The sequence below is a fragment of the Phyllobates terribilis genome, unplaced genomic scaffold (assembly GCF_046119375.1).
Source record: "Phyllobates terribilis strain yellow unplaced genomic scaffold, ASM4611937v1 Scaffold_3__8_contigs__length_932513732, whole genome shotgun sequence".
In the NCBI taxonomy this organism is placed as follows: domain Eukaryota; kingdom Metazoa; phylum Chordata; class Amphibia; order Anura; family Dendrobatidae; genus Phyllobates; species Phyllobates terribilis.
The window spans coordinates 183950497-183975649 of NW_027362763.1; the positions used below are offsets into that span (position 1 = coordinate 183950497).

Sequence of the window (25153 nt, forward strand, 5' to 3'; positions counted from 1 at the left end):
TCTAAATTAAACCATACTTACCATCACGCCCATTCCAGCTGAAGCCAACGATCTCCTGCAATAAAAGTAAAATAATAAAGCAACCTCATCCTTACCTTTCCATGGCTCCCACGACAGCTTCAGCTCTGCTACATCGAGATGACAGGCTGGACCGCAGCAGAACGCTGCCATCCATCCTGTCATCCCGCAGACACTGAGAAGCGCAGGCATACTTCCACTCCTCAGTGTCTGGCTGTGACGGCATCCAGATGAGCCGAGGTCATGTCCAATGAACTCCGCTCACTTCATGTACGTCACTGACAGCGTGGGAAAATTCTCCTGCACTCAGCACTTCAGCGTGAGAATTTTCCCACGCTGTCAGTGACGTGCATGAGGTGAGCTGAGTTCATTGGACATGACCTCACCTCATGTATGTCACTGACAGCGTGGGAGAATTCTCACGCTGAAGCGCTGAGTGCAGGAGAATTTTCCCACGCTGTCAGTGACGTGCATGAGGTGAGCTGAGTTCATTGGACATGAACTCGGCTCATCTGGATGACGTCACAGAGAGACACTGAGGAGCGCAAGCATGCCTGCGCTTCTCAGTGTCTGCGGGATGACAGGCTGGATGGCAGCTTTCTGCTGCGGTCCAGCCTGTCATCTCGATGTAGCAGAGCTGGAGCTGTCCTGGGAACCATCGAAAGGTAAGGATGAGGTTGCTTTATTATTTTTCTTTTATTGCAGGAGATCGTTGGCTTCAGCTGGAATGGGCGTGATGGTAAGTATGGTTTAATTTAGAACAATAAAGAATTGTGTCTTTATTTCAATTAAAGGACTTTATTCTGGGTGTTTGTGTTTTCTTTTAACTTTGACTATGGGGTTAGTAATGGGGGTGTCTTATAGACGCCTCTCCATTACTAACCTGGGCTTGATGTCAGCTGGCATTATAAGCTCACATCAACCCCAACCCTATTACCCCCTGCCACCGCACCAGGGCAGCGTGGAAGAGCGAGGCTAAGTGCCAGAATTGGCGCATCCTATGGATGCGCCATTTCTGGGGCGGCTGACGGCTGGTGTTTCTAGCCTGGGAGGGGGCCAATATTCATGGCACCCTTCCTGGGCTATTAATATCAGCCCCCAGCTGTCTGCCTAGCCTGTGCTAGCTATTAAATTAGGGGGGACCCCACGTCATTTTTTTGGGGGGGTCCCCCATTTTAATAGCTAGTAAAGGCTAGGTATTCAGCTGGGGGCTGATATTAGTAGCCTGGGAAGCTCCGTGGGTATTACCCCCTTCCCAGGCTTCAAACATTTGCCCCAGCTGTCTGCTTAACCTCCGCTAGAGCCTAAAATTAAGGGGAACCCCACGCCAATTTTTTTTAAAATAAATCCTTTATTTTAACACTAAATGACAAGTACAGTAATCAACACTGTCACTGTACTTCATATATATGTGACTGACATGTTTCTATCTATCTAATCTATGTGTGATTCTCTATTCCTTCTATTCTAAATTGTCGGGTACAGATGCTGAATTGCCGGCCGGCTTTCTTAAAGAGACGGTGCATGAAAACACTATTATTTTTTTAAATAAATCCTTTACACTAAATGACAAGTTCTGTAAGCAACACTGTCACTGTACTTCATATATATGTGACTGACATGTTTCTATCTATCTAATCTATGTGTGAAGCTCTATTCTGTCTGTTATAAATTGTCGGGTACAGATGCTGAATTGCCGGCCGGCTTTTTTAAAGAGACGGTGCACGAAAACACTAATATTTTTTTTAATAAATCCTTTACACTAAATGACAAGTACAGTAAGCAACACTGTCACTGTACTTCATATATATGTGACTGACATGTTTCTATCTATCTAATCTATGTGTGATTCTCTATTCCTTCTATTCTAAATTGTCGGGTACAGATGCTGAATTGCCGGCCGGCTTTCTTAAAGAGACGGTGCATGAAAACACTATTATTTTTTTAAATAAATCCTTTACACTAAATGACAAGTTCTGTAAGCAACACTGTCACTGTACTTCTTATATATGTGACTGACATGTTTCTATCTATCTAATCTATGTGTGAAGCTCTATTCTGTCTGTTATAAATTGTCGGGTACAGATGCTGAATTGCCGGCCGGCTTTTTTAAAGAGACGGTGCACGAAAACACTAATATTTTTTTTAATAAATCCTTTACACTAAATGACAAGTACAGTAAGCAACACTGTCACTGTACTTCATATATATGTGACTGACATGTTTCTATCTATCTAATCTATGTGTGAAGCTCTATTCTTTCTGTTGTAAATTGTCGGGTACCGGTGAATGCCGCTGATGAATTGCCGGCTTTTCATGTCATTCTACATTATTCTTAGTTGTTTTACTTCATGTAGAATTAACCTACAAGGAAAGAAAGGGTTTATTTTCATTCCGATATTTGTGTCCCATTGACTTGCATTGGTTTCCGGTATCGGAATCGGCGATATCCGATACTTTTTGGGTATCGGCCCGATCCAATCCGATACGATATTTCCTGATATCGGAAGGTATCGCTCAACACTACTTGTGATGCATTTTTTCAACTCATGGATCACTACCTCTGCCTGTACAGGCCATCTGAGAGTGTATTTATATGTGAAGTTTTTGTGGCATATTTTTTTCTCTGCCAGTATCAGTAAAGTTTAATAATGCTGTAGTCTTGGAAAATCATAGATTTGCCCTCCCAATTACAGTATGTTACTGAAAAAAAAAACACCACAAAACCTGCAAATCCAAACAAAGCCTCATTACCCAGCTCCGGATGTTGACATGACATGAATTGCAAAATTACTTACCTATAGGTGAATTGTAAGTCACCAACCACCACTCCAGCTCCCCATGTGCTGTCCAATAAGTGCCAACTTCCTTTTAAATATATCATGTTCCAGGCATGGTCTATGTCTCCAGAAATCTTCTGTCCTATCTCATAGCCGCTTCCCTTGGAATAGCCACTGATTTTCTTACACTGTAGTCCAGCAATGCTGTTTACAATCAGTGAGAGTAGTTACATTATTAAATATCCTCATTGTCCGGAAGATATGTCGATAAAATTAAGAAGATTTTGTTATGATACAAATATTGAATATGGAACTTGTAAATTTGCAGTTCATGCTTGTCATGAATTTGCCTATCCCCAAAAATGTGCAGGTTATCTTTGCTGTCAGGTACCACTAATCCGACTTATGGCAGGGAAAGTAGCAGTGACATCATTGCTGGTAGATGCGATTGCCACCCAGCATACCCTTCATGTGTTCCTCTGTAGGTGCATTGTTTTCCATTTCAGTTAGGTGGCAAACAGACCATCCACCATTGAATGTGAAGGTCCCACAGGCCAAGTATCACTAGGGCCAATTACCAACAAACTACAAAAGGGGAGTTAAACACTTCCAAATTAAATAAATTTTTACGCAGCTTAAAGTTGAGTAAAACTTTTGTGACTTTTGCCATTTTCTCACCAGTCCTGGCCAGCTTTACCAGAAAGGGTAGAGGAAGGAAGGACAGAACATGGCTAAGTCCGCCTATCTAATTCATGAAAATTGACGTCACCTCGGTGGCCTAAAATTCCAGTTTTTGATTGGAGTACATTTCTGAAGGTGGCGCACACCAATTGTAAGACATGCCTTTATAAATTAGGTGCATCTCACTCCAGTGATGCTGATTATTAAGACTAGTGTGCACAACGCCTGTCTTGATGAATCAGGCTCCATGAGTTCTGACACAGCTCTTATACCTTGACAACTATGCTATTTAATCTTTGGATGTCATTCTGGATTTGTAAATGAGCTGTTAGTTTCCTCTTCTGCCTCTCATCTCTCCCCTGACTATGTTTTTGGCACATGATTCTGTCATTGTCTCCATCCCGCTGGTTTTAACCATGCTTGCCGACTGTTTCCTTAACTTTCTCAACCAGCGAACAGCTACTTCGTGGATGTAACCAACATTGGCCTCTGAAGTGAATGTGGCACCCCTGCGGGTTCAGTCGCCAAAGAGGTACTGCATCTCACCCAGAGGTGTGGTACCCCACTCCCAGGTAAGGAGGAAGTACTGCCTGGGACCCACCTGCATCCAACACTACACTATTCCAGACCAGCAGGCAGGGGCAAGATGCACGTGTACAATGCTGAGCCCTGCCCCCTGGTTGGAAGGGGGGGAACCAAGAGAGGGGGAACCATGTAGTGGGTGTGGGTGGAGGAAGTAGTTCAGGGAGCAGTGTCAGTAGGAGGATAAGAAGGAAGGTTACCATCTAGAACAGTATTTACCAAATCCCATCCTCACGGCCCCCACAGGTCATGTTTTCAGGATCTCCTTAGTATTATACAGGTGAGAGAATTCCTGATGCCTTGATGATACTTCAATCACCTGTGTAATACTAAGGAGATCCTGAAAACATGACCTGTGGGGGGCCGTGAGGATGGGGTTTGGGAAACACTGATCTAGAAGGAGTTCAGTGAGTTGGAGGAGAGACCAGACAGAGTTCAGAGCAGGAGCTCAGGAGGAGCTCTGCTCCGGAGCAGAGGGAAGGCTCCAGAGACAGAGGGGATCCCAGCGGCACGGTGAGTGCAGGAAGCCGCCCGTGCGCCCGAATCTACACGGACGTGGAGGGATCAGGCCGCAGAGGGGACCGGCCCCTAAGCTAGTGGAGAACAACCATGCTCAGCTAGAGAACCGGAGGCTACTGTACTTGCAAGACGCAGTTGCCAACCACCACAATTACATCGCCAAAAAGGTGGCCACGTAGGGTCCAGGGGAGGTCGCCCGACAAGATCCGAGGCTACCGGATTGGGACACTGATTGTGAGGCGCAGGGCAGGAGGGTGAGAGCCAGCGCACGGAAGACGACCAAGAAAGGAACATAGAACGGGGTCCCACTTAAGTACTCCTGAAATACTTGAGAGTTGATGAACCCCTTCCTTGGTGAACACAGGACGACGTGGTCGGTTATAATCCAGAAAGTGTAACCTGAGGAACTTAACAACTGTGAGAAAAACCTGAAGACAGCACCCCACTGTGTCCTAAAATTATTACCTGCGCCATCACCTGCACTACACTGCACATCAACATCTACCTCATAACATCACTATTTCCTGCCCTGGAGCTTAGCTCTGCCTGTGGAGTGCTGAACCAACTCTGCTGCATCACCATCAACTCCAGTGGAGCTGCACCGCAGCAGCGGCTCCATATAGCCGCATACCACAGGTGGCGTCACGAACATTACCTCTAAAAATTTTACTCCCCTTTAAACTTTCCCTTTAATTGACCGCCCTGGGTCACGGACCGGGTCACTGCCACCATGACTTCCCCCAGCATCGACCGGCCCGGCTACTGAGTACCCCACTGCCCAGGGGGCACGTCATGAAGGCCAGATACAAGTAAAAGAAAGGCTATGAGTCACAGTGAACTTGAGAACTAAGGGGAGTGACATTTGCCAAGTCTGTCCATAGTAGCCCTGTTAATCATTTAAATAAAACATGAATATAATGTGAATAGGAGCTGATCTTCAGTACTTGTGAGTAGCTGCTGAGTACCATGCTCCATACACTGTGTACATCAGCTGCTGCTGTTAATGACTAATCATTTGGGGGTGCTGGTTGTGAGACATTATGATAGCTTATCTTAAGGATATGTTATCAATATAATAATATTGGACAACTCTTTTAACCAATGGACATATTTGCTTCTAATTGTCACACAAGAAGATCTTTTTTCCCCACGAGTGGGAAGAAGAGGAACAGTTGCTCATCTAATCACCCCCTACACCTGTGAGGGGTGAGTGGAGAATGTCTACTCTACTTCCCTATAGAACTGTACTGTTTGAGTAATGCTTTGTATGTTTTAGTAATCTGAAAGTGTGTTATTTTCAGATACGGCCATTAGATGGCAGCAGAGTTTTACACTTGTATTATCTTACCCTCATGGTAGTTGGGGCACATAGAAGATTAACCTAGGATGGGCCGGGCTCAGTGACAAGGGAGAGCTGAGGGATCTCTGGGAGGTAGATTCAGCCATCTTGAGTAGTTAGTTAAGTAGTAGCAGTGAGTAAGGAGAGACAGAGAAGTAAAAAGACGGGTGTGTGGGAGAAACCTGGAGGATTAACAGGAACGGGCACACCACAGTTTAATCTATACTCTAAAGGTCAATTTGTGGATCCTGGCCTCTTCCAGTCGATAGGCAGTAACGGACGTGCCTGGACTAGGGAGCCTCAGAAGCGAGGTAGTCCCTTAGAGTCAGGTATTGGGAGCTGTGGGTAGAAGCAGGAGCTTCCCCATGAAAAAGTCCAGAGGCAGTTTCCCCTATGTCCGAGTCACACCGTGAATAGCACCATGTGGGGATTGAGACTGTGTTTTATCATCTGTGAATGCCGTGTTTTGCAACAAGTGTTGTACCTGTAATCCCCTGTTTCTAAGTCCGTGCTGGTAAGTAAATTGGACTGTTTGTTTTCAAAGAACTGTATCATCTTTTATTCAAAGCGCAGAGGATCTACACCTGCCAAGGATGAAAGTGAGTAAAGACTCCCACAGCATACAACCCAAAGTACAGCACACCACACACACCCAGGGACAAGCACGTCCCCATATTTCTGACGAAGAAAACACTGCGACACTCGCCACTGACTACCACCCTGCTCGTTACACACCTAAACAAGCTGCTTATTGACACCGTGATCCAGAGCTTTACCCGAGTCCAGATTTGTTAAGCAAATAACATACTCATCATACAGATCAGTGTTTCCTAAACCCCATCCTCACGGCCCCCCACACGTCATGTTTTCAGGATCTCCTTAGTATTACACAGGTGATTGAAATATCATCAAGGCATCAGGAATTCTCTCCCCTGTGCAATACTAAGGAGATCCTGAAAACATGACCTGTGGGGGTCCTTGAGGGTGGGTTTTGGGAAACACTGATACAGACAAATATCAATAACGTTTATGGATTTGATTCAACAAAGCTTTTACGTCAGTATCCCTCACCAATCTTCAGACTCTCCCAGTCACTCTGTGTGATCTGGAAGTGGCTTTTACTATGTAAGCCTATGGAGTATCAGAACAAGAAACTTACGGGTCACACATATCTCATAGAGTGAGAGTCTGAAGAGCTGTGACGTCACTGAGAAGAGGAGCAGAACAGCATTGGATCCCGGAGAAAGTAACGGTAGGTGAGTAAAGTAATACACTCACACTACATTACATACAAAAACTTTATAGGAGAGCTTCATTAAATAGAGTCCATCACCCTCACAACACAAATACCACTTATACAGTCCTATGGGAGGCTTAGCCTCTATAAAACTCATACCTGCAGTACAGGTATTACATCTTGATTTGTATAGATATATAATATTATTACATATGTACTGTAAATGAGGGCTCCTCAGAGCACCCCTGACAACTAAAAATAAGTAATATGTGTATTGCAGGTATGAGTTTTATATGGGCTAGAGGACTAGAGGACTTTGTAAGTAGTTTAAATCGTGTTTTGGGAGTGACAGACTCTTTGCAATATATAGCATTAAAAAATGGCTGTCAATACTGTAAAATAATAAGAGCAAGTGATTCCTCTCCCTTTCCCAAGGCACCTCCAGTCTTTATTTATATGTTACTGACATGTGAACGCTGCAACTATTCAGTTGAATAACATATAAATTAAACATGGAGCCATCGCTGGATTGTGCCCACACGGTCTGATTACACGGATTGACCAACGGCACTAAACAACCTCCAATCAGTAATTATTTACCCATCAGTGGTCATTTACCAGCCTGTACACACAGGAAGACTATGGTAAATGATGTGCACTGAACGATCTGTAATAGATCCGTAATGGATCATTCAGTACACATAGGCTGCCATTGTTCTCTCCAGCTCAAGTCCTGTTTACACAGGACGATGTGCTGCCAAGAACAATGATCTTTTGTGCCGAATAAAAAAATATTTCGCCCAATGAACGAACGTTTTGCTCATTCATCGGGTGATCGGTAGCCTGTTTACTCTGCAGCGCTTATTCAGGATAATTTTTCAGTGTAAATACACCCTTAGGATATGTGCACACGGTGCATTTTTTATGAATTTGATGCAATATATCCGCGCGGAATTGGCCCCAAAAATGCATTGCAAACATTATCTCAGCATTTTCTATGAGTTTTGCATGATCTGTGCACATGATCAGGATTTTTCCTGACAGAATTTCATGTGCGTTAAAAGAACATGTTTATTCTTTGTGCGTTTTTGGCTGTCTTTTTCCCATACAATGCATTGGCAAAAACTCATGGGAAATCCGCAAGCAAAAGCACATCAAAAATGCTGTGGAATTTTCACAGCTTTTTTGCTGCCAAGAGGTGCAGAACCTTGCAGAAATGCTGCAGAAACTTCTGCAAGCAAATACTGGCCGTGCGCACATAACCTTAGTGTTCAATACAAAGAGCCAATAGATAGGAATATCTGATTCAACCACTAGAAGGCAGCAAATGGCTCCTTACTCACCAGCTACTGTGCGTGTATTACCTGCACATATGTTGGAAAAGTGAGGCATATCCAGCACAGAACCCCTTTCTTGCACGCAGTATGTCATTTGGGTCAGTAGATCGTGGAACCTTTTTTTTATATGCTTCATAATCGTACTCTATGTAGAAAAAAAGTTTCTTTGGTAAAATAATAAGCTGTGTAACCTCATTACTTTAGTAAGGTTATTCGTGCTCTTTATTGTGCATTATAAATGTTTTAAAACGCTTAAATCACTGCTGATTTACTCGAGCATGACTGAGCTTGAAAATGCGTAATCACTGGCTTTTAATTTAATGGAATCAATGGCGCTATATAAATAATTAATAATAATAATAGGACTGTTTATTATCTTGTTTTTTATCGCATACTAACCATTCACCATATATCAGGCATCACCTTCCCATCTCTTTGGAATTTTCACTAATAACTTTTCTGTACCACCAGTATGTGATGCGTTCCACGATGGAGCTCACTCATTTGCTTGGCTATCTTCTGTTACCAACCAGGAATACCTATGGATATCTGATGCTACGTTCCAGTCCTGGAACGTGCACTCTAGTTCCTGGGCATGCGCACTTCATATCATAGGCAAGGGTTGCCGCGGTACATCGGTGGTGTGTTCCAGTGTTGGAGTGCACAGACTGACTTCCAGGCTTGCACACATCGCTATCAGGCTGGGTGCCCACGATGCGTTTTTCAAGCGTTTATGCTGCGGAATTTCCGCAGCATAAACCCTTCAAAAACGCTTGGTAATCCGCCCCCCATGGTCCCCAATGACAAGACGCACTGTCAATGCCCATGCTGCGGATTTTTCCGCAGCGTTTATGCTGCGCTCAAAAATCCGCAGCATGTCCATTAATTTTGCAGAAGCACTGCGTTTTCGCCGCCATTGACTTGCATTAGAACGCGCCAATTCCGCAAGACTGCATCTGTACTTGCGTAATTGGCGCGTTCTAATGTGCGGATGGTACCCGAGACTCTCCTCCATACCCAGGTACCATGGAAACTGTAAAAACAAGAATAAAATAAAAAATAAAGATTATATTCACCTTCCGACGGCCCCCTGTCTCCTTCCCTGTGCTTGCGTGCAGGACTGAAGGACCTGCGGTGACGTGACAGTCATGTGACGGCAGGCCCTGCAGTGCAGTGTCCCGCGATGTGCCGGCAGCCAGGAACGAGCGCAGCTACACACCCCGGGCCATCGGAAGGTAAGTATAAGTTTATTTTTTTATTTTTAACCATTCTAAAGGTCACACTATATAAATCCATGCCGTTTGCATGGATTTATATAGTGTGACCTAGTTGTCAAGCACTTTCCAAGTGATGCTAAAATCACTTGGAAAGCGCTTGACAACCTGCATGCGGAAATGCAAGTGAAGAACGCTTCACATCCGCATGTCCCTGGCAGGAAAACGAATGTACAATCCGCATGCGTTTTTTTCTGACAGGGAGATGCAGAAACGCTCAGGAAAAAATCCGGAGCATTTCTGCATCGTGGGCACATAGCCTCATAGTTAAGTTTTGCCCTGGTCCATTAACGGTGTGTGTCAATGTTGGAAAGCACAGACGTCCGGATATGGCATTCACACAGGCACACTAAACTCACTCCGTGACCGTGATTTGTCCCAACTATATACACTACAGTTCAAAAGTTTGGGGTCACCCAGACAATTTTGTGTTTTCCATGAAATCTCATACTTTTATTTATCAAATGAGTTGCAAAATGATTAGAAAATATAGTCCAGACATTGACAAGGTTAGAAATAATGATTTTTATTAGAAAGAATAATTTTCTCCTTCAAACTTTGCTTTCGTCAAAGAATGCTCCCTTTGCAGCAATTCCAGCATTGCAAACCTTTGGCATTCTAGCTGTTAATTTGCTGAGGTAATCTTGAGAAATTTCACCCCATGCTTCCTGAAGTCCCTCCCACAAGTTGGATTGGCTTGATGGGCACTTTTTGTGTACCTTATAGGCAAGCTGCTCCCACAACATCTCAATGGGGTTGAGATCTGGTGACTGCGCTGGCCACTCCATTACAGATAGGATACCAGCTGCCTGCTTCTTCCCTAAATAGTTCATGCATAACTTGGAGGTGTGCGTTGGGTCATGGTCCTGTTGTAGGATGAAATTGGCTCCAATCAAGCACTGTCCACAGCATATGGCATGGCGTTGCAAAATGGAGTGATGGCCTTCCTTATTCAAAATCCCATTTACCTTGTACAAATCTCCCACTTTACCAGCACCAAGGCAACCCCAGACCATCGCTTTACCTCCACCATGCTTGACAGATGGCGTCAGGCACTCTTCCAGCATCTTTTCAGTTGTTCTACGTCTCACAAATGTTCTTCTGTGTGATCCAAACACCTCAAACTCTGATTCATCTATCCATAAAACCTTTTTCCAATCTTCCTCTGTCCAATGTCTGTGTTCTTTTGCCCATATTAATCTTTTCTTTTTATTAGCCAGTCTCAGATATGGCTTTTTCTTTGCCACTTTGCCCTGAAGGCCAGCATCCCGGAGTCGCCTCTTCACTGTAGACGTTGACCCTGGCGTTTTGCGTGTACTATTTAATGAAGCTGCCAGTTGAGGAGATGTGAGGCGTCAATTTCTCAAACTAGAGACTCTAATGTACTTGTCTTGTTGCTCAGTTGTGCAGCGGGACCTCCCGGTTAGAGCCTGTTTGTGCTCTCCTCTGAAGGGAGTAGTACACACCATTGTAGGAAATCTTCAGTTTCTTGGCATGGAACAACCTTCATTTCTAAGAACAAGAATACACTGTCGAGTTTCACATGAAAGTTCTCTTTTTCTGGCCATTTTGAGAGTTTCATAGAACAAACATATGTAAAGCTCCAGATTCTCAACTAGCTCAAAGGAAGGTCAATTTTATAGCTTCTCAAGTCAGCCAAACCGTTTTCAGCTGAGCTAACATACTTGTGCAAGGGTTTTCTAAACATCCATTAACTTTCTTACACAGTTAGCAAACACAATGTACCATTAGAACACTGGAGTGGTGGTTGTTGGAAATGGGCCTCTATACACCTATGTAGATATTGCAATAAAAACAACACGTTTGCAGCTAGAATATTCATTTACCATATTAACAATGTATAGAGTGTATTTCTGATTCATTTAATGTTAGCTTCATTAAAAAAAAATGTGCTTTTCTTTCAAAAAGAATGAAATTTCTAAATGACCCCAAACTTTTGAACGGTAGTGTACCTCTAGGAGGCAGCCTTTCAGGCGCATGCACAGTACTGTTATGAGGACAATAAGTTTCCATTCTGCCCTGTGCAGAGTACGAACGATGGGTGTGGAGGATGGGAGCTGTGGGCGTGTCTATTAATGAAGGTCGGCTATTTAAACATTTCCCTAGTCAGGCACACCATGCTGGGTGTCCTATCATGTCACTATGATTCAATATCTGCTTTCTAATGAACCGCTTGAGGAAAGTATTGTGGCAACTACTGAGGATATGTACCAATAGCTATCATCTTTATTGTTGTGCCCTAATCTGCCTTTAATCTTTTTTTTCTCTTCAAACATTTAACCCTGAATTGTCTTGGACTGCACGCTTTTTTGTGATGTTTGTGACACGAGGGTCAGTGGGCCACAGTTGTCCACTGGCCTGGCTGTCTTTAAAAAGACTGCACAGACCAATATTCTACATCTGTGAACCGGGGACATAATCCCTTTGGTGGATTCCAACACCAGTATTTTTGGATTTAGGAAACCAGAAAAGTTTGATATCAACCAGAATTATGGATACAGTATATCATAGTCATGTTTGGTCTATCTAGAATGGTAAAAATATGCGTGGAAAAATGGCGGTCATATAATTCCACTAGGAAATTCCTGTGGGAAAATGATAGTAATGATGTTTTCACCCCATCTGCATATAATTAGCCATCCTCCTCTCAACTGACCAGGAAAAGGGGTTATGGATGTGGATTAGACCCTTCAATATATCTCATCCAGATAACCTCATGATCAAATCCAGGAGAGACAATGTGAATTGTAAATCTGTCCTAATTTCTGCAAAGAATCATTCATGGTTCTAATCTGTATGGGCTTTCTTTACTGATCCCTTTTTTATTTAATACCATCTTTGCCTTGTGTATATGTCTTTTTATTATTTTATATTTTGTCATTTTTGTAAAACTCTTTACTTTTCTTCGTATATTAAATCTAAAATGTAATAAGTTTGTTCCTTGCTGCTCTAAACGTACCCACAACCTCGAAGAGGGAAAGTATAGTCTCGTTGTGTTACCCTGTGGATGCCAAAGTGGAAGAAGTGTACCTAACAGGTGTTTGGTAAAGCTGTGTGGGGTCCTAGTGTGTTACCCAGGGCAAGCATCTTGATGACCTATCAAAATGGCGAGTAGTGGCCATAAGAAGAGCGGTGAGAACGTCTGAACTAGCTGTGGGGTGCACTTAACACATTGTTAGCCTATTACGATAGGTGAGTGGAAGAGTGATTGTGAAAAGCAGAGTCCCCCTTTAAAGTCACATCAAAGTATGCAGCAATTGGGTTGTGCTCATGATAGGGTCTACACTAAACCTCTAGTTTTATATAAAAGGCCAATCAACTTTTTTTCTTGCAATTTTAAAAATGATGACTTGCTCCAACAAATTTTCTAGTACAAAGGTACTCTCCGAAACAGAATTGCACCCAGAGGATAATAAGGTACCTCACAGAGTCAGCACATGGAGCATGGACTTATATTGCCCTCTGATATCCATACACATGTTTAAACCTATAAAAACAACTATTACAGTAAGGGTGTAACAGTTAAGGGGGATTTACACATGCAAACTTGCGGTATTAAACGACTGACGAGCGAGTAAATATGTGCTGGTTGACAGCTATTTAAAAGCTTGTTTAGGCAGGTGAACCACTCATCACATGCATTCAGAAGGATCGGTAATACAGGTGCTTCTCACAAAATTAGAATATGCTCAAAAATTTAATTTATTTCAGTTCTTCAATACGAAAAGTGAAACTCATATATTATATAGAGTCATTACAAACAGAGTGATCTATTTCAAGAGTTTTTCTGTTAATGTTGATGATTATGGCTTACAGCCAATGAAAACACAAAAGTCATTATCTCAGTAAATTAGAATACTTTATAACAACAGCTTGAAAAATATTTTTAAAATCCGAAATGTTGGCCTTACTGAAATGTATGTTCAGTAAATGCACTCAATACTTGGTCGGGGCTCCTTTTGCATCAATTACTGCATCAATGCGGCGTGGCATGGAGGAGATCAGCCTGTGGCACTGCTGAGGTGTTATGGAAGCCCAGGTTGCTTTGATAGCAGTCTTCAGCTCATCTGCATTGTTGGTTCTGGTGTCTCTCATCTTCCTCTTGACAATACCCCATAGATTCTCTATGGGGTTAAGCTCAGGCGAGTTTGCTGGCCAATCAAGCACAGTGATACTGTTGTGTATAAACCAGGTATTGGTACTGTTGGCAGTGTGGACAGGTGCCAAGTCCTGCTGGAGAATGACATTTCCATCTCCAAAAAGCTTGTCGGCAGAGGGAAGCATGAAGTGCTCTAAAATTTCCTGGTAGACGGCTGCGCTGACTTTGGTCTTGATAAAACACAGTGGACCTACACCAGCAGATGACATGGCTCCCCAAACCATCACTGATTGTGGAAACGTCACACTAAACCTTAAGCAGCTTGGATTGTGGCCTCTCCACTCTTCCTCCAGACTCTGGGACCTTGATTTCCAAAGAAATGCTAAATTTACTTTCATCTGAAAACAACACCTTGGACCACTGAGCAACAGTCCAGGTCTTTTTCTCCTTGGCTCAGGTAAGACGCTTCTGGCGTCTATTGGTCATGAGTGGCTTGACACAAGGAATGTGACACTTGTAGCCCATGTCCTGGATACGTCTGTGTGTGGTGGCTCTTGAAGCAATGACTCCAGTAGCAGTCCACTCCTTGTGAATCTCCCCAAAATTTTTAAATGGCCTTTTCTTAACAATCCTTTCAAGGTTGTGGTTATCCCGGTTGCTTGCGCACCTTTTTCTACCACACTTTTTCCTTCCACTCAACTTTCCATTAATATGCTTGAATACAGTACTCTGTGAACAGCCAGCTTTTTTAGCAATGACCTTTTGTGGCTTACCTTCCTTGTGGAGTGTGGCAATGACTGCCTTCTGGACATCTGTCAAGTCAGCAGTCTTCCCCATGATTGTGGAGCCTACTGAAACAGACTAAGGGACCTTTTTAAACGCATCAGAAGCCTATGCAGGTGTTTTTTGTTAACTATTCTAATTTACTGAGATAATGACTTTTGTGTTTTCATTGGCTGTAAGCCATAATCATCAACATTAACAGAAATAAACACTTGAAATAGATCACTCTGCTTGTAATGACTCTATACAATATATGAGTTTCACTTTTTGTATTGAAGAACTGAAATAATTAAACTTCTGATGATATTCTAATTTTGTGAGAAGCACCTGTAAATTGTTCTTTACACACAAACCGTCATTGTTCTTGGCAGCATATGTCCTGCTTACACAAGATGATGTGCGTCAGTGAACAATTATATTTAAGCAGTTTTAGATGTCATTTCACCCTACAAACGAGAGTTTTGTCTTATTTGTCGCGTGATTGGCAGTCTGTTTATACTGGCCTTATAGGGAAACGAGAGTTCCCATGAATGCCTGTTCATTATGACCAGCCAGTGCATAATGTACCCTTATACTTCATTATTACATAGATCTTACCTATGTGATAGCAGATCCATATCCAGATAGCTCTTGTTTTCTCCAGCTCAGTATTGGTATTATATACAAGTGCTTGTACTAATTCTTCCACCGTCCCCTCGGTGTCCAGCTGAGATACAGATAAAATACTGTAAGTAGGAATCATTTGATTTTTTTATTGTATGAGGTTGACATGAAATGAACAAAGATCTGCTGTTTTGGGATGAAGCAAGTTATTCTCTGATCTGGTGCGGTAATGTTGCTGAATACTATATAAATTTAAGAAGGTGAACCTTTCTACACGATTACATTTCCCTAACCACAGGCTGCACATTCTGGTTACCATAAAGTGTCCAAAGCAAAATGTTGTAAAGAACTCATTTCCTCTGAGACCAAGTGACAAGCTAAGGTAGAAAGTGTTCAATGATCATCTCCCCTCCAGCTTCTCCTGCCCATCTCAGCTCTCCCCCATCCACAAATGTGGAAAGACCGGTCAATTAAACGGATCTTATTAAGGAAAAGCTAGAGGAGAACCATCCAAAGGACACTTCTCCCAAGCATGGCACTCAACACCTGCAGCAAGATACTGGTAAAACTATGAAATCTCTGAAATACCGCAGTGCTTTAGAGTAAAACATAGTTTAACTGAACCAGGGCATCTGTCACTAAAGTAACCTGACAGGTTCCCATTAAACTACTTAGCTAAATATATTTAAAGGGGTTGTCTAGGACTTATACAAAGATAGGTCATCAATATCAGATCGACAGGGTCCTACAAATGGTACCTCACCTATCAGCTGTTTCCAGCTCCGGCTGCAGCCGCATGTACACAGTGTATATACAGTGCTGGCCAAAAGTATTGGCACCCCTGCAATTCTGTCAGATAATACTCAGTTTCTTCCTGAAAATGATTGCAATCACAAATTCTTTGGTATTATTCTCTTCATTTAAGTTGTCTTCAATGAAAAAAACACAAAAAGAATTGTCCTAAAGCCAAATTAGATATAATTCCACACCAAACCTAAAAAAGGGGGTGGACAAAAGTATTGGCACCCTTTGAAAAATCATGTGATGCTTCTCTAATTCATGTAATTAACAGCACTTGTAACTTACCTGTGGCACCTAACAGGTGTTGGCAATAACTAAATCACACTTGCAGCCAGTTAACATGGATTAAAGTTGACTTAACCTCTGTCCTGTGTCCTTGTGTGTACCACATTGAGCATGGAGAAAAGAAAGAAGACCAAAGAACTGTCTGAGGATTTGAGAAACCAAATTGTGAGGAAGCATGAGCAATCTCAAGGCTACAAGTCCATCTCCAAAGACCTGAATGTTCCTGTGTCTACCGTGCGCAGTGTCATCAAGAAGTTTAAAGCCCATGGCACTGTGGCTAACCTCCCTAGATGTGGACGGAAAAGAAAAATTGACGAGAGATTTCAACGCAAGATTGTGCGGATGGTGGATAAAGAACCTCGACTAACATCCAAACAAGTTCAAGCTGCCCTGCAGTCCGAGGGTACAACAGTGTCAACCCGTACTATCCGTCGGCGTCTGAATGAAAAGGGACTGTATGGTAGGATACCAAGGAAGACCCCACTTCTTACCCCGAGACACAAAAAAGCCAGGCTGGAGTTTTCCAAAACTTACCTGAGAAAGCCTAAAACGTTTTGGAAGAATGTTCTCTGGTCAGATGAGACAAAAGTAGAGCTTTTTGGGAAAAAGCATCAACATAGAGTGTACAGGAAAAAAAAAGAGGCATTCAAAGAAAAGAACACGGTCCCTACAGTCAAACATGGCGGAGGTTCCCTGATGTTTTGGGGTTGCTTTGCTGCCTCTGGCACTGGACTGCTTGACCGTGTGCATGGCATTATGAAGTCTTAAGACTACCAACAAATTTTGCAGCATAATGTAGGGCCCAGTGTGAGAAAGCTGGGTCTCCCTCAGAGGTCATGGGTCTTCCAGCAGGACAATGACCAAAAACACACTTCCAAAAGCACTATAAAATGGTTTGAGAGGAAGCCCTGGAGACTTCTAAGGTGGCCAGCAATGAGTCCAGACCTGAATCCCATAGAAAACCTGTGGAGAGATCTCAAAATGGCAGTTTGGAGAAGGCACCCTTCAAATATCAGGGACCTGGAGCAGTTTGATAAAGAAGAATGGTCTACAATTCCAGCAGAGCATTGTAAGAAACTCATTGATGGTTACCGGAAGCGGTTGTTCGCAGTTATTTTGGCTAAAGGTTGTGCAACCAAGTATTAGGCTGAGGGTGCCAATACTTTTGTCCAGCCCTTTTTTTGAGTTTTGTGTGAAATGATCAATGATTTGATTTTTGCTTCATTCTCTTTTGTGTTTTTTACTTGCAAGCAAATTAAATGAAGATAATAAGACCAAAGAATTTGTGATTGCAATCATTTTCAGGAAGAAACTGAGTATTATCTGACAGAATTGCAGGGGTGCCAATACTTTTGGCCAGCACTGTAGCTGGATCATCACGGCTCTGTATACTGTGTAGTGGTTGTTCTTGGCTACTGCAGCTCAGAAGACATTCACTTCAATGGGAACTGATCTGCAGCGCTCGATAACAATCACCACACAGTGTATGGAGCTGAGGTATTAAAACTCTGTACATTATATACATACAGTACGGCTGCACCCAGAACTGCAAATAGGTGATTGGTGGAGGTGCTGGATGTCGTACTGCCACCAATCTGTTATTGGTGATCTATTCACAGGTCATTAATATATAATTTTTAGACATACCTTTCAAGAAGAAATCCCATATGAATTTACGCTAATAAATTACAGTGTTGCATAAAACTAAAAAAAAAGTCCTGGACAATCTCTTTTTGTTAGCTGGGTACCTTGACATTAATGTGATATTGGGATGTCTCACTACTAGAACCATCATTGATCAGCAGTAATTTGTGTAAAACGTAAGAACTTCATTTTCCTGCAGCGTCACCTCAAAGGAAAATGTAGCATTGCATCAGAACATGAACATGAATAGGCTGTCGGTATAATTTTTGGTTTTCTCTCCAGTCCTGTTCTTAAATTCCATATCCAAAGCTATTAGGCTTGATGACACATTCAGTTCTAAAGCCATATGTCACCCCAGCCCCACAATAATGTCATCCAAACCCACATTAATTATATTTAATCAGGACAACTTTTTACCTTTGAAGCAAATAGATCCAACTTTTCCAAAGCCTTTAGGTCTATCTGCAAAGACTTCAGACTTGACCTGTCCCAAGGATAATCTGTGTAATAACAGACAATTGATATATACACTGTACATAGCCGTAAGATTTTATCACAGTCAGCTTTGGTCTATATTTATGAGAATTTCTGTTTCTATGGTCTGGAACTACTTATTATCTTTATCTATACATTTGGCCTAGAACAACTTATAAAAATGTCATGATTTTCTATACCACTTTTACATTGATGTCACACACACTTACCTTTATCGTCCTGATGTTACCTCTGCTCTCAAGAAAGTCAATATGCTGTCTTCTCCAATCTCCTCCTAAAAGTCAACACGGACCTAACCAATTTCATAATCTGTTTGCAATCTCATTCAACCACCCTCCCGGAACCATCACAAGGATTAGGTCTACACTCCTGAGTTTGGTAGTTTGGGGCAACCTTAAATTCTGTCCTGAAATGTAACCTCTTACCAACTTCAGTTGATTCCACCTGAAAAAACATTTCTCAAAGCTACTCTTCCTTCAAACTCGGGTAGCCAAAATTCTTGTACCTGCCCTTAACATTTCTCACCTAGATTAACCCCTTGACGACCTTGGGTTTTTCCGTTTGTGCATTTTCGTTTTTTTGCTCCCTGACTTAACAGAGCCCTAACTTTTTTATTTGTTTGTCAATATGGCCTTGTGAGGGCTTGTTTTTTCCGGGACGAGTTTTATTTTTGAACGATACTGTTGGTTTTACCATATCATATACTGGAGAACGGGACAAAAATTCAAAGTGCGGTGAAATTGCAAAAAAAAAGTGCAATTGCAAAATTTTTTTTTTTTTTTTTACCATGTTCACTAAATGCTAAAACTGACCTGTCATTATGATTCCCCAGATCACTACAAGTTCATAGATACTAAACATGTATAGGTTCTTTTTTATTTAAGTGGTGAAAAAAAATCCAAAGTTTCCAAAAAGGGCGCCATTTTCCAAGACCTGTAGCGTCTCCATTTTTCGGGATCTGGGGCCGGGTGAGGGCTTATTTTTTGCACGCCCAGCTGACGTTTTTATTGATACCATTTTTTGGTAAATACAATCTTTTGATCGCCTGTTATTGCATTTTATTGCAATGTTGCGGCAACCAAAAAAACGTAATCCTGGCGTTTTGATTTTTTTTCTTGTTACGCCGTTTACCGATCGGATTAATTCTTTTCATATATTGATAGATCGGGCGATTCTGAATGCGGCGATAACAAATATGTGCATATTTGATTTTTTTATTGTTTTATTTTGAATGGGGCAAAAAGAGGGTGATTTGAACTTTTATATTGTTTAATATTTTTAAAAACATTTTTTTTTTTACTTTTTACCTGCTTCAATAGACTCCTTGGGAAACTAGAAGCTGCGATCATCTGATCGCCTCTGCTACACATAGAAGGCCCGATGGGCGGGACTAGTGATGTCCTTCCACTGCGGCCATGTTAAATGCCACTGTCAGAGATTGACAGCGGCATTTAACATGTTATCAGCCGCAGGTGGATCGCGATTCCACCTGTTGCTGTGAGGGGGACATGTCAGCTGTACAGATCAGCAGTCATTTGCCCGGAAACATGCAGGCTTAGGGCCGGAGCCCCCATGGAGTGCAGGGATACCACCTTGGATGTACTTATATGTGGCGCCCTGCTGTGCACTGGTGCCACAGAACCCTGAAGGGTGCATGGATGGACTTCTCCACAAGAGGCCCTCACACATTCACACACCTCCACCCTACCACCTCAGATCATCAGAGGGAGCCCGTCAGGGACATATATATACTGGAGGGTGGAGTTGGTTAGTCAGATAGTGTTCCAGTTCTTCAGAGTGAGATAGGGAAAGAGTCTGATAGAGAGTATTCAGTGAGGAAGCAGCACGCAGGCTGCAGTACTGAGGCGAGTTAAGGCCTGCAGCACACACTGAAGCCTTGTGAGGGCCCTGAGTGTTGCCGAAGGCGAGAGGAGAGAAGGAGTAACGAGGGGGCAGAGGAGCGTACCAGGCTCACCCCGAACCATACACCAGACACCGGGTCCACGCCTACAGGGTCCCTTTATACTCAGTAGGGACCACCAGACACCTGGAGGACTACAAGTCCCGGGTCAACCAAAGCTGACTACCGTACCAGGTCTAGGAATCACGGAGGCCCCAGCGTCCAGGGAGAGTAATTGCCAAGAGAAGGCCCTACCACCAGGTCAGCAGGTGCAAGAGAGTAACAGTATTCAAGCCAGGCCTAGCTCCAGGCAGGTCAGAAGCTTAGCAAGTGAAAGTAGCGGATCAGGAGGCCCTATACCCGCTCACTGGGGAGAGTCCAGAAGTGCACCCTATGTCCTGAGTACCCTGGACCATGCCTGCATCATCACCAGTAAAGGTAGTGAAGCGAACCCCCGTGTGAGTGTCCTTCTTTTCCCCTGTACCATCCTGGCCGTCTCTCACCTGCTTCCCCATCCATCTACACACTGCCCTGAGGCCCGCTCCACCTGTGGGGAGCCGTTCCATCCCAGCTGCCCAAACATCTGCCTCAGTGGTCTGCCACAGCGCTGGTAGCAAATTACCAGACACCACAGGTGGCGTCACGAACATTTCCTAAATCCCCATATAAACAATCCCCCCATTTTGTTGACCGCCCTGGGCCACGGACCGGGCCAGCCACTGTGACATCTTTCCCACCAGCAGCTACGAAGGCCCGGCAGCCGAGTACCCCATGGCCCTGGGGGCACGTCAATCTCTGGCGTCACGAAAAGGATTTCGTGCCCGTTGCCACCGGGTAATGTGTGCCTTAATTGAACTGTGTTTTTAACTGTGGTGAAGATCGCCACCATTACTGCGCTGTCGCGCGGGAAGAAGAAGGGCGTAACCGCGGGAACCCGAGAGGCGTGACTGCTGAAGCGCGCGAAGCCCAGGACACACCCCACGGCTCGACGTTGAACCAGGAAGCGTCAGGTCCTGGAAGGAGTCCAGTGAACGCTCTGACGTCAGACGCGAGCAACGCAAGGTCCTGAAGGAAGACCGTCGCCTGCGGAGCTGAGGCCTACCCGAGAAAAGTGAAGAAGGTAGGATACGGTTCACTAGGGGGGTGCAACGATGTCCGAAGACCAGCAAAACGCCAGAGTACCGGTTAACGGCCCCAATGCTCAACTCGAGCCCGGCGCTGAGCAGGCTGAAGCAGCCGCCCCACCAGCAGGGCCCACGATCCCTGTCATACCCATGGCCCTGCCGTACATCCCTGGAGTGAAGTGGTTCCCCCAGTACAGCGGTAAACCAGACACCCTGTCTGGATTTAAAAGGAGAATATGCGGTGTGTTGGACATGTACTCTATGACTGGCAAGCAGAGAGCCACTGTTGTATTGGGACAATTGACTGGTGCTGCGGAGCGGGAAGTTGAAACCTGGTCAGCCGCAGACCAAGAGTCAGTCTCCATAATATTCAAGAAGTTACAAACTGTTTTTGAGAACCGCACTGAGACAGACCTCCAGATGAGGTTCTACCATTGCTCTCAAAAACCTGAGGACAGTGTTTGGGACTATGCCTGGCGCTTACAAGAGGCCCTGCGAGCCCTGAAACAGGTTAGTCCAGCCAGCATACATGACGAAAATAAAATGCTGATGGAACTATTTATCCGGGGATTGAGATCCCAAGAGGAGAGCAGAACTGTCCGGTGGTGGGCCTTAGATCATCCAGATGCCACCTTTGACACCCTTAAAGACATGGCTATAAAGGGTCTGCAGCCCTTGGAAACAACAGATACTGATATCCAACGTTACCAGGGTGGGGCCGCCCCAGTGCCCGCAGCGTCCACCACTCCCTCGTTGACTGCTGAAGCCAAGGTGCAAGCAGCGCCCCCTAGTGAGCTGGACAGCCTGCGCTCTGAAGTGCGTCAGCTAAGCCAAACCCTGACCACTGTCATGAGCGCCCTGCAGCTACGGACGGAGCCCGAGACGGAAGGAAGGATCCTGCTAGCCGACAGCCCTGAGGATGTCCCCAGGATGAGGAGGAGAAGGAGAGCGACGTCACCCCGTGGGAGGACCAGCGACCAGCGCCGCCCGCCAAAGGAACTCATCTGCTACCGTTGCCACAAGGCAGGCCACGCTTCCCGGACCTGCCCTTTAAACGAGCAAACCTTGGGGCCGAGGGCCCACACCCAGGAGTAGACCAACCAGGCCCATCAAACTGGTACCATCGGTTTGTGGGAAGAAGACCTTTCCTGTCCATTGTGCTGGACAGCATCGTGACACCAGCCCTGCTGGACACTGGATCTCAGGTAACCATCATGCCTGATGTCCTCTACAAAAGGTTCTGGTCCATAGACGAACTTCACCCGCCAGATCCAAACCTCTCCGTGTATGCCTCTAATGGCCTACCTCTTAACCTAGTCGGGGTTAAGGATGTGACAGTAAAGCGGAACTGAAGGACCAGGGACTAATTGTAGTAGAGACTAATCCTGGTGATACAGACGTGTACATGATACTTGGTACTAATGTTGTTGGTAACTGTTTGGGAGAAGTGTTGTTCTTTCTCCAACAGATGGCTGACACTGCCAAGCCAGGGCAGAGGAGGGTGCTTCAGAAAGAGATACAAGACCTTAAGTACCAGCAACAGGTAAAGCTATCAGGTGGTGAAATTGGTAAGGTACTGGTGACAGACCCGATGCCCATTGTGATTCCCCTGATGAGTGAAATGCTGATTTAGTGTAGAGATGCAATAGGTCTTAGAGGACAGAACTATCAGGCAGCCCATTAGCTCAGAGCACAGACCTACATTCTTAACTGCCAGAGGGGTAGTGGATGTACGCAATGGGAGGGTGCCCGTACGCATCCTAAATTATGGGGAGGACGAGGTAAAAATTGCCACGATATGCCACTGTTGCCAGATTGTATACTGTGGATAACAACGCCATACACACAGTAGAGTCTTTAACCTCACCAGACAGAGTGGAGGATAACAACTCGGAAACCCAGGTGGAGGATTGGTGTCAACAGCTCCATGTTGGGACTGATGCCACTCCTGTCCATCAGAAACAGGGTGTACACAGGGTGGTCCAGGAATACGAACAGGTATTCAGCAAACACCTACTTGATTTCGGGAGGATTAAATGGGTACAATACCATATACCCACAGGTGACCATCCACCCATCAAAGAACGTTACAGACCCATACCACCAGCACACTACCAGAAAGCGAAGGAAATGTTGCATGACATGAAGAAGGCAGGGGTAATAAGAGATAGCTGTAGCCCCTGGGCAGCTCCCCTGGTCCTGGTCAGGAAAAAGGATGGAAGCATGAGAATGTGTGTAGATTACAGACAGGTAAATCGCATAACACATAAAGATGCATACCATTTGCCCCGTATAGAGGAATCCCTGGCTGCACTAAAGTCTGCAAATTACTTCTCTACCCTAGACCTCACTAGTGGGTAATGGCAAGTAGCTGTTGCTGAGGAGAACCGGGAGAAGACGGCCTTCACTACTCCGATGGGACTCTGCGAGTTCAACAGTATGCCGTTCGGACTCTGCAACGCCCCTGGAACGTTCCAGCGATTGATGGAGTGCTGTTTGGGACACCGTAACTTCGAGACCGTGCTGCTATACATAGATGACGTGATACATATCCAATCAAATCAGGAAGTATAGATGCACGTTTTATAAAAGTTATATGAATTTTATTAAATTAATTAAAAAACCTTTTAAAAAAACATAAAGGAGAGGTAAACCAATGAAGGTACCCACAGTGACAAGTAGTATGTATAGCAATTCATTTCACACGGACATAACAATTATTATCCCAAATCGTGAATCCCATCAATAAACCTGATATAATAAAGTGACAAGTGCTGAAAGTGGAGCATGAATCATTATTCAAAGTCTGGAACGTGCCTGCATCATCACCAGTAAAAGTACTGAAGTGAACCCCCGTGTGAGTGTTCGTCTTTTCCCCTGGACCGTCCTGGCCGTCTCTCACCTGCTTCCCCATCCATCTACACACTGCCCTGAGGCCGGCTCCACCTGTGGGGAGCCGTTCCATCCCAGCTGCCCAAACATCTGCCTCAGTGGTCTGCCACAGCGCTGGTAGCAAATTACCAGACACCACAGGTGGCGTCACGAACATTTCCTAAATTCCCATATAAACAATCCCCCCTTTTTGTTGACCGCCCTGGGCCACGGACTGGGCCAGCCACTGTGATATCTTTCCCATCAGCAGCTACGAAGGCCCAGCTGCCGAGTACCCCACGGCCCTTGCGGCGCGTCATATACACCCAAGGTGGGAAAGGGGTGAATATATCATTCCCCTCCTTAAACTTCCCTCTTCTCTCTTCTGTCCAGTTCATCTTCAACATTTCTGTCCAATTAAGCCTGCTTTCCCACAATCAGCTTTTGATAAGTTTTTGATGTTGCGGATTTTCGGCACCATTTTTTCACCCATTAAGTAAAATAGGTTAGTTGCATTTTTTCAAAAATCTGTGTAAAAAACTCACCAAAAACTCATCTTAGGAACGTAGCCTAATATACAGCACAGACCAAAAGTTTGGACACACCTTCTCATTTAAAGATTTTTCTGTATTTTTATGACTATGAAAATTGTACATTCACACTGAAGGCATAAAAACAATGCATATAAATGTAAATAATCCAAAAGAAAAAGAAAAGAAGAAAAAAGGAACATGTATATAATAATAATCTATAAATGATC

General features: G+C 44.1%; 1 protein-coding gene across 2 annotated transcripts in view; it reads right to left on the reverse strand.

The window, feature by feature from the left end:
- The window catches only part of LOC141258978 (kyphoscoliosis peptidase-like), a 64815-nt gene that overhangs the window by 11645 nt on the left and 28017 nt on the right, over positions 1-25153 (reverse strand). For both annotated transcript variants that reach the window (XM_073674314.1, XM_073674313.1), the window contains 4 exons: positions 18421-18503; positions 15268-15376; positions 8521-8638; positions 2817-3002 (listed from right to left, as the gene is read on the reverse strand). In XM_073674314.1, coding sequence (XP_073530415.1) covers positions 2817-3002; positions 8521-8638; positions 15268-15376; positions 18421-18503 — 496 coding nt within the window. The remainder of the gene's footprint in view (positions 1-2816; positions 3003-8520; positions 8639-15267; positions 15377-18420; positions 18504-25153) is intronic.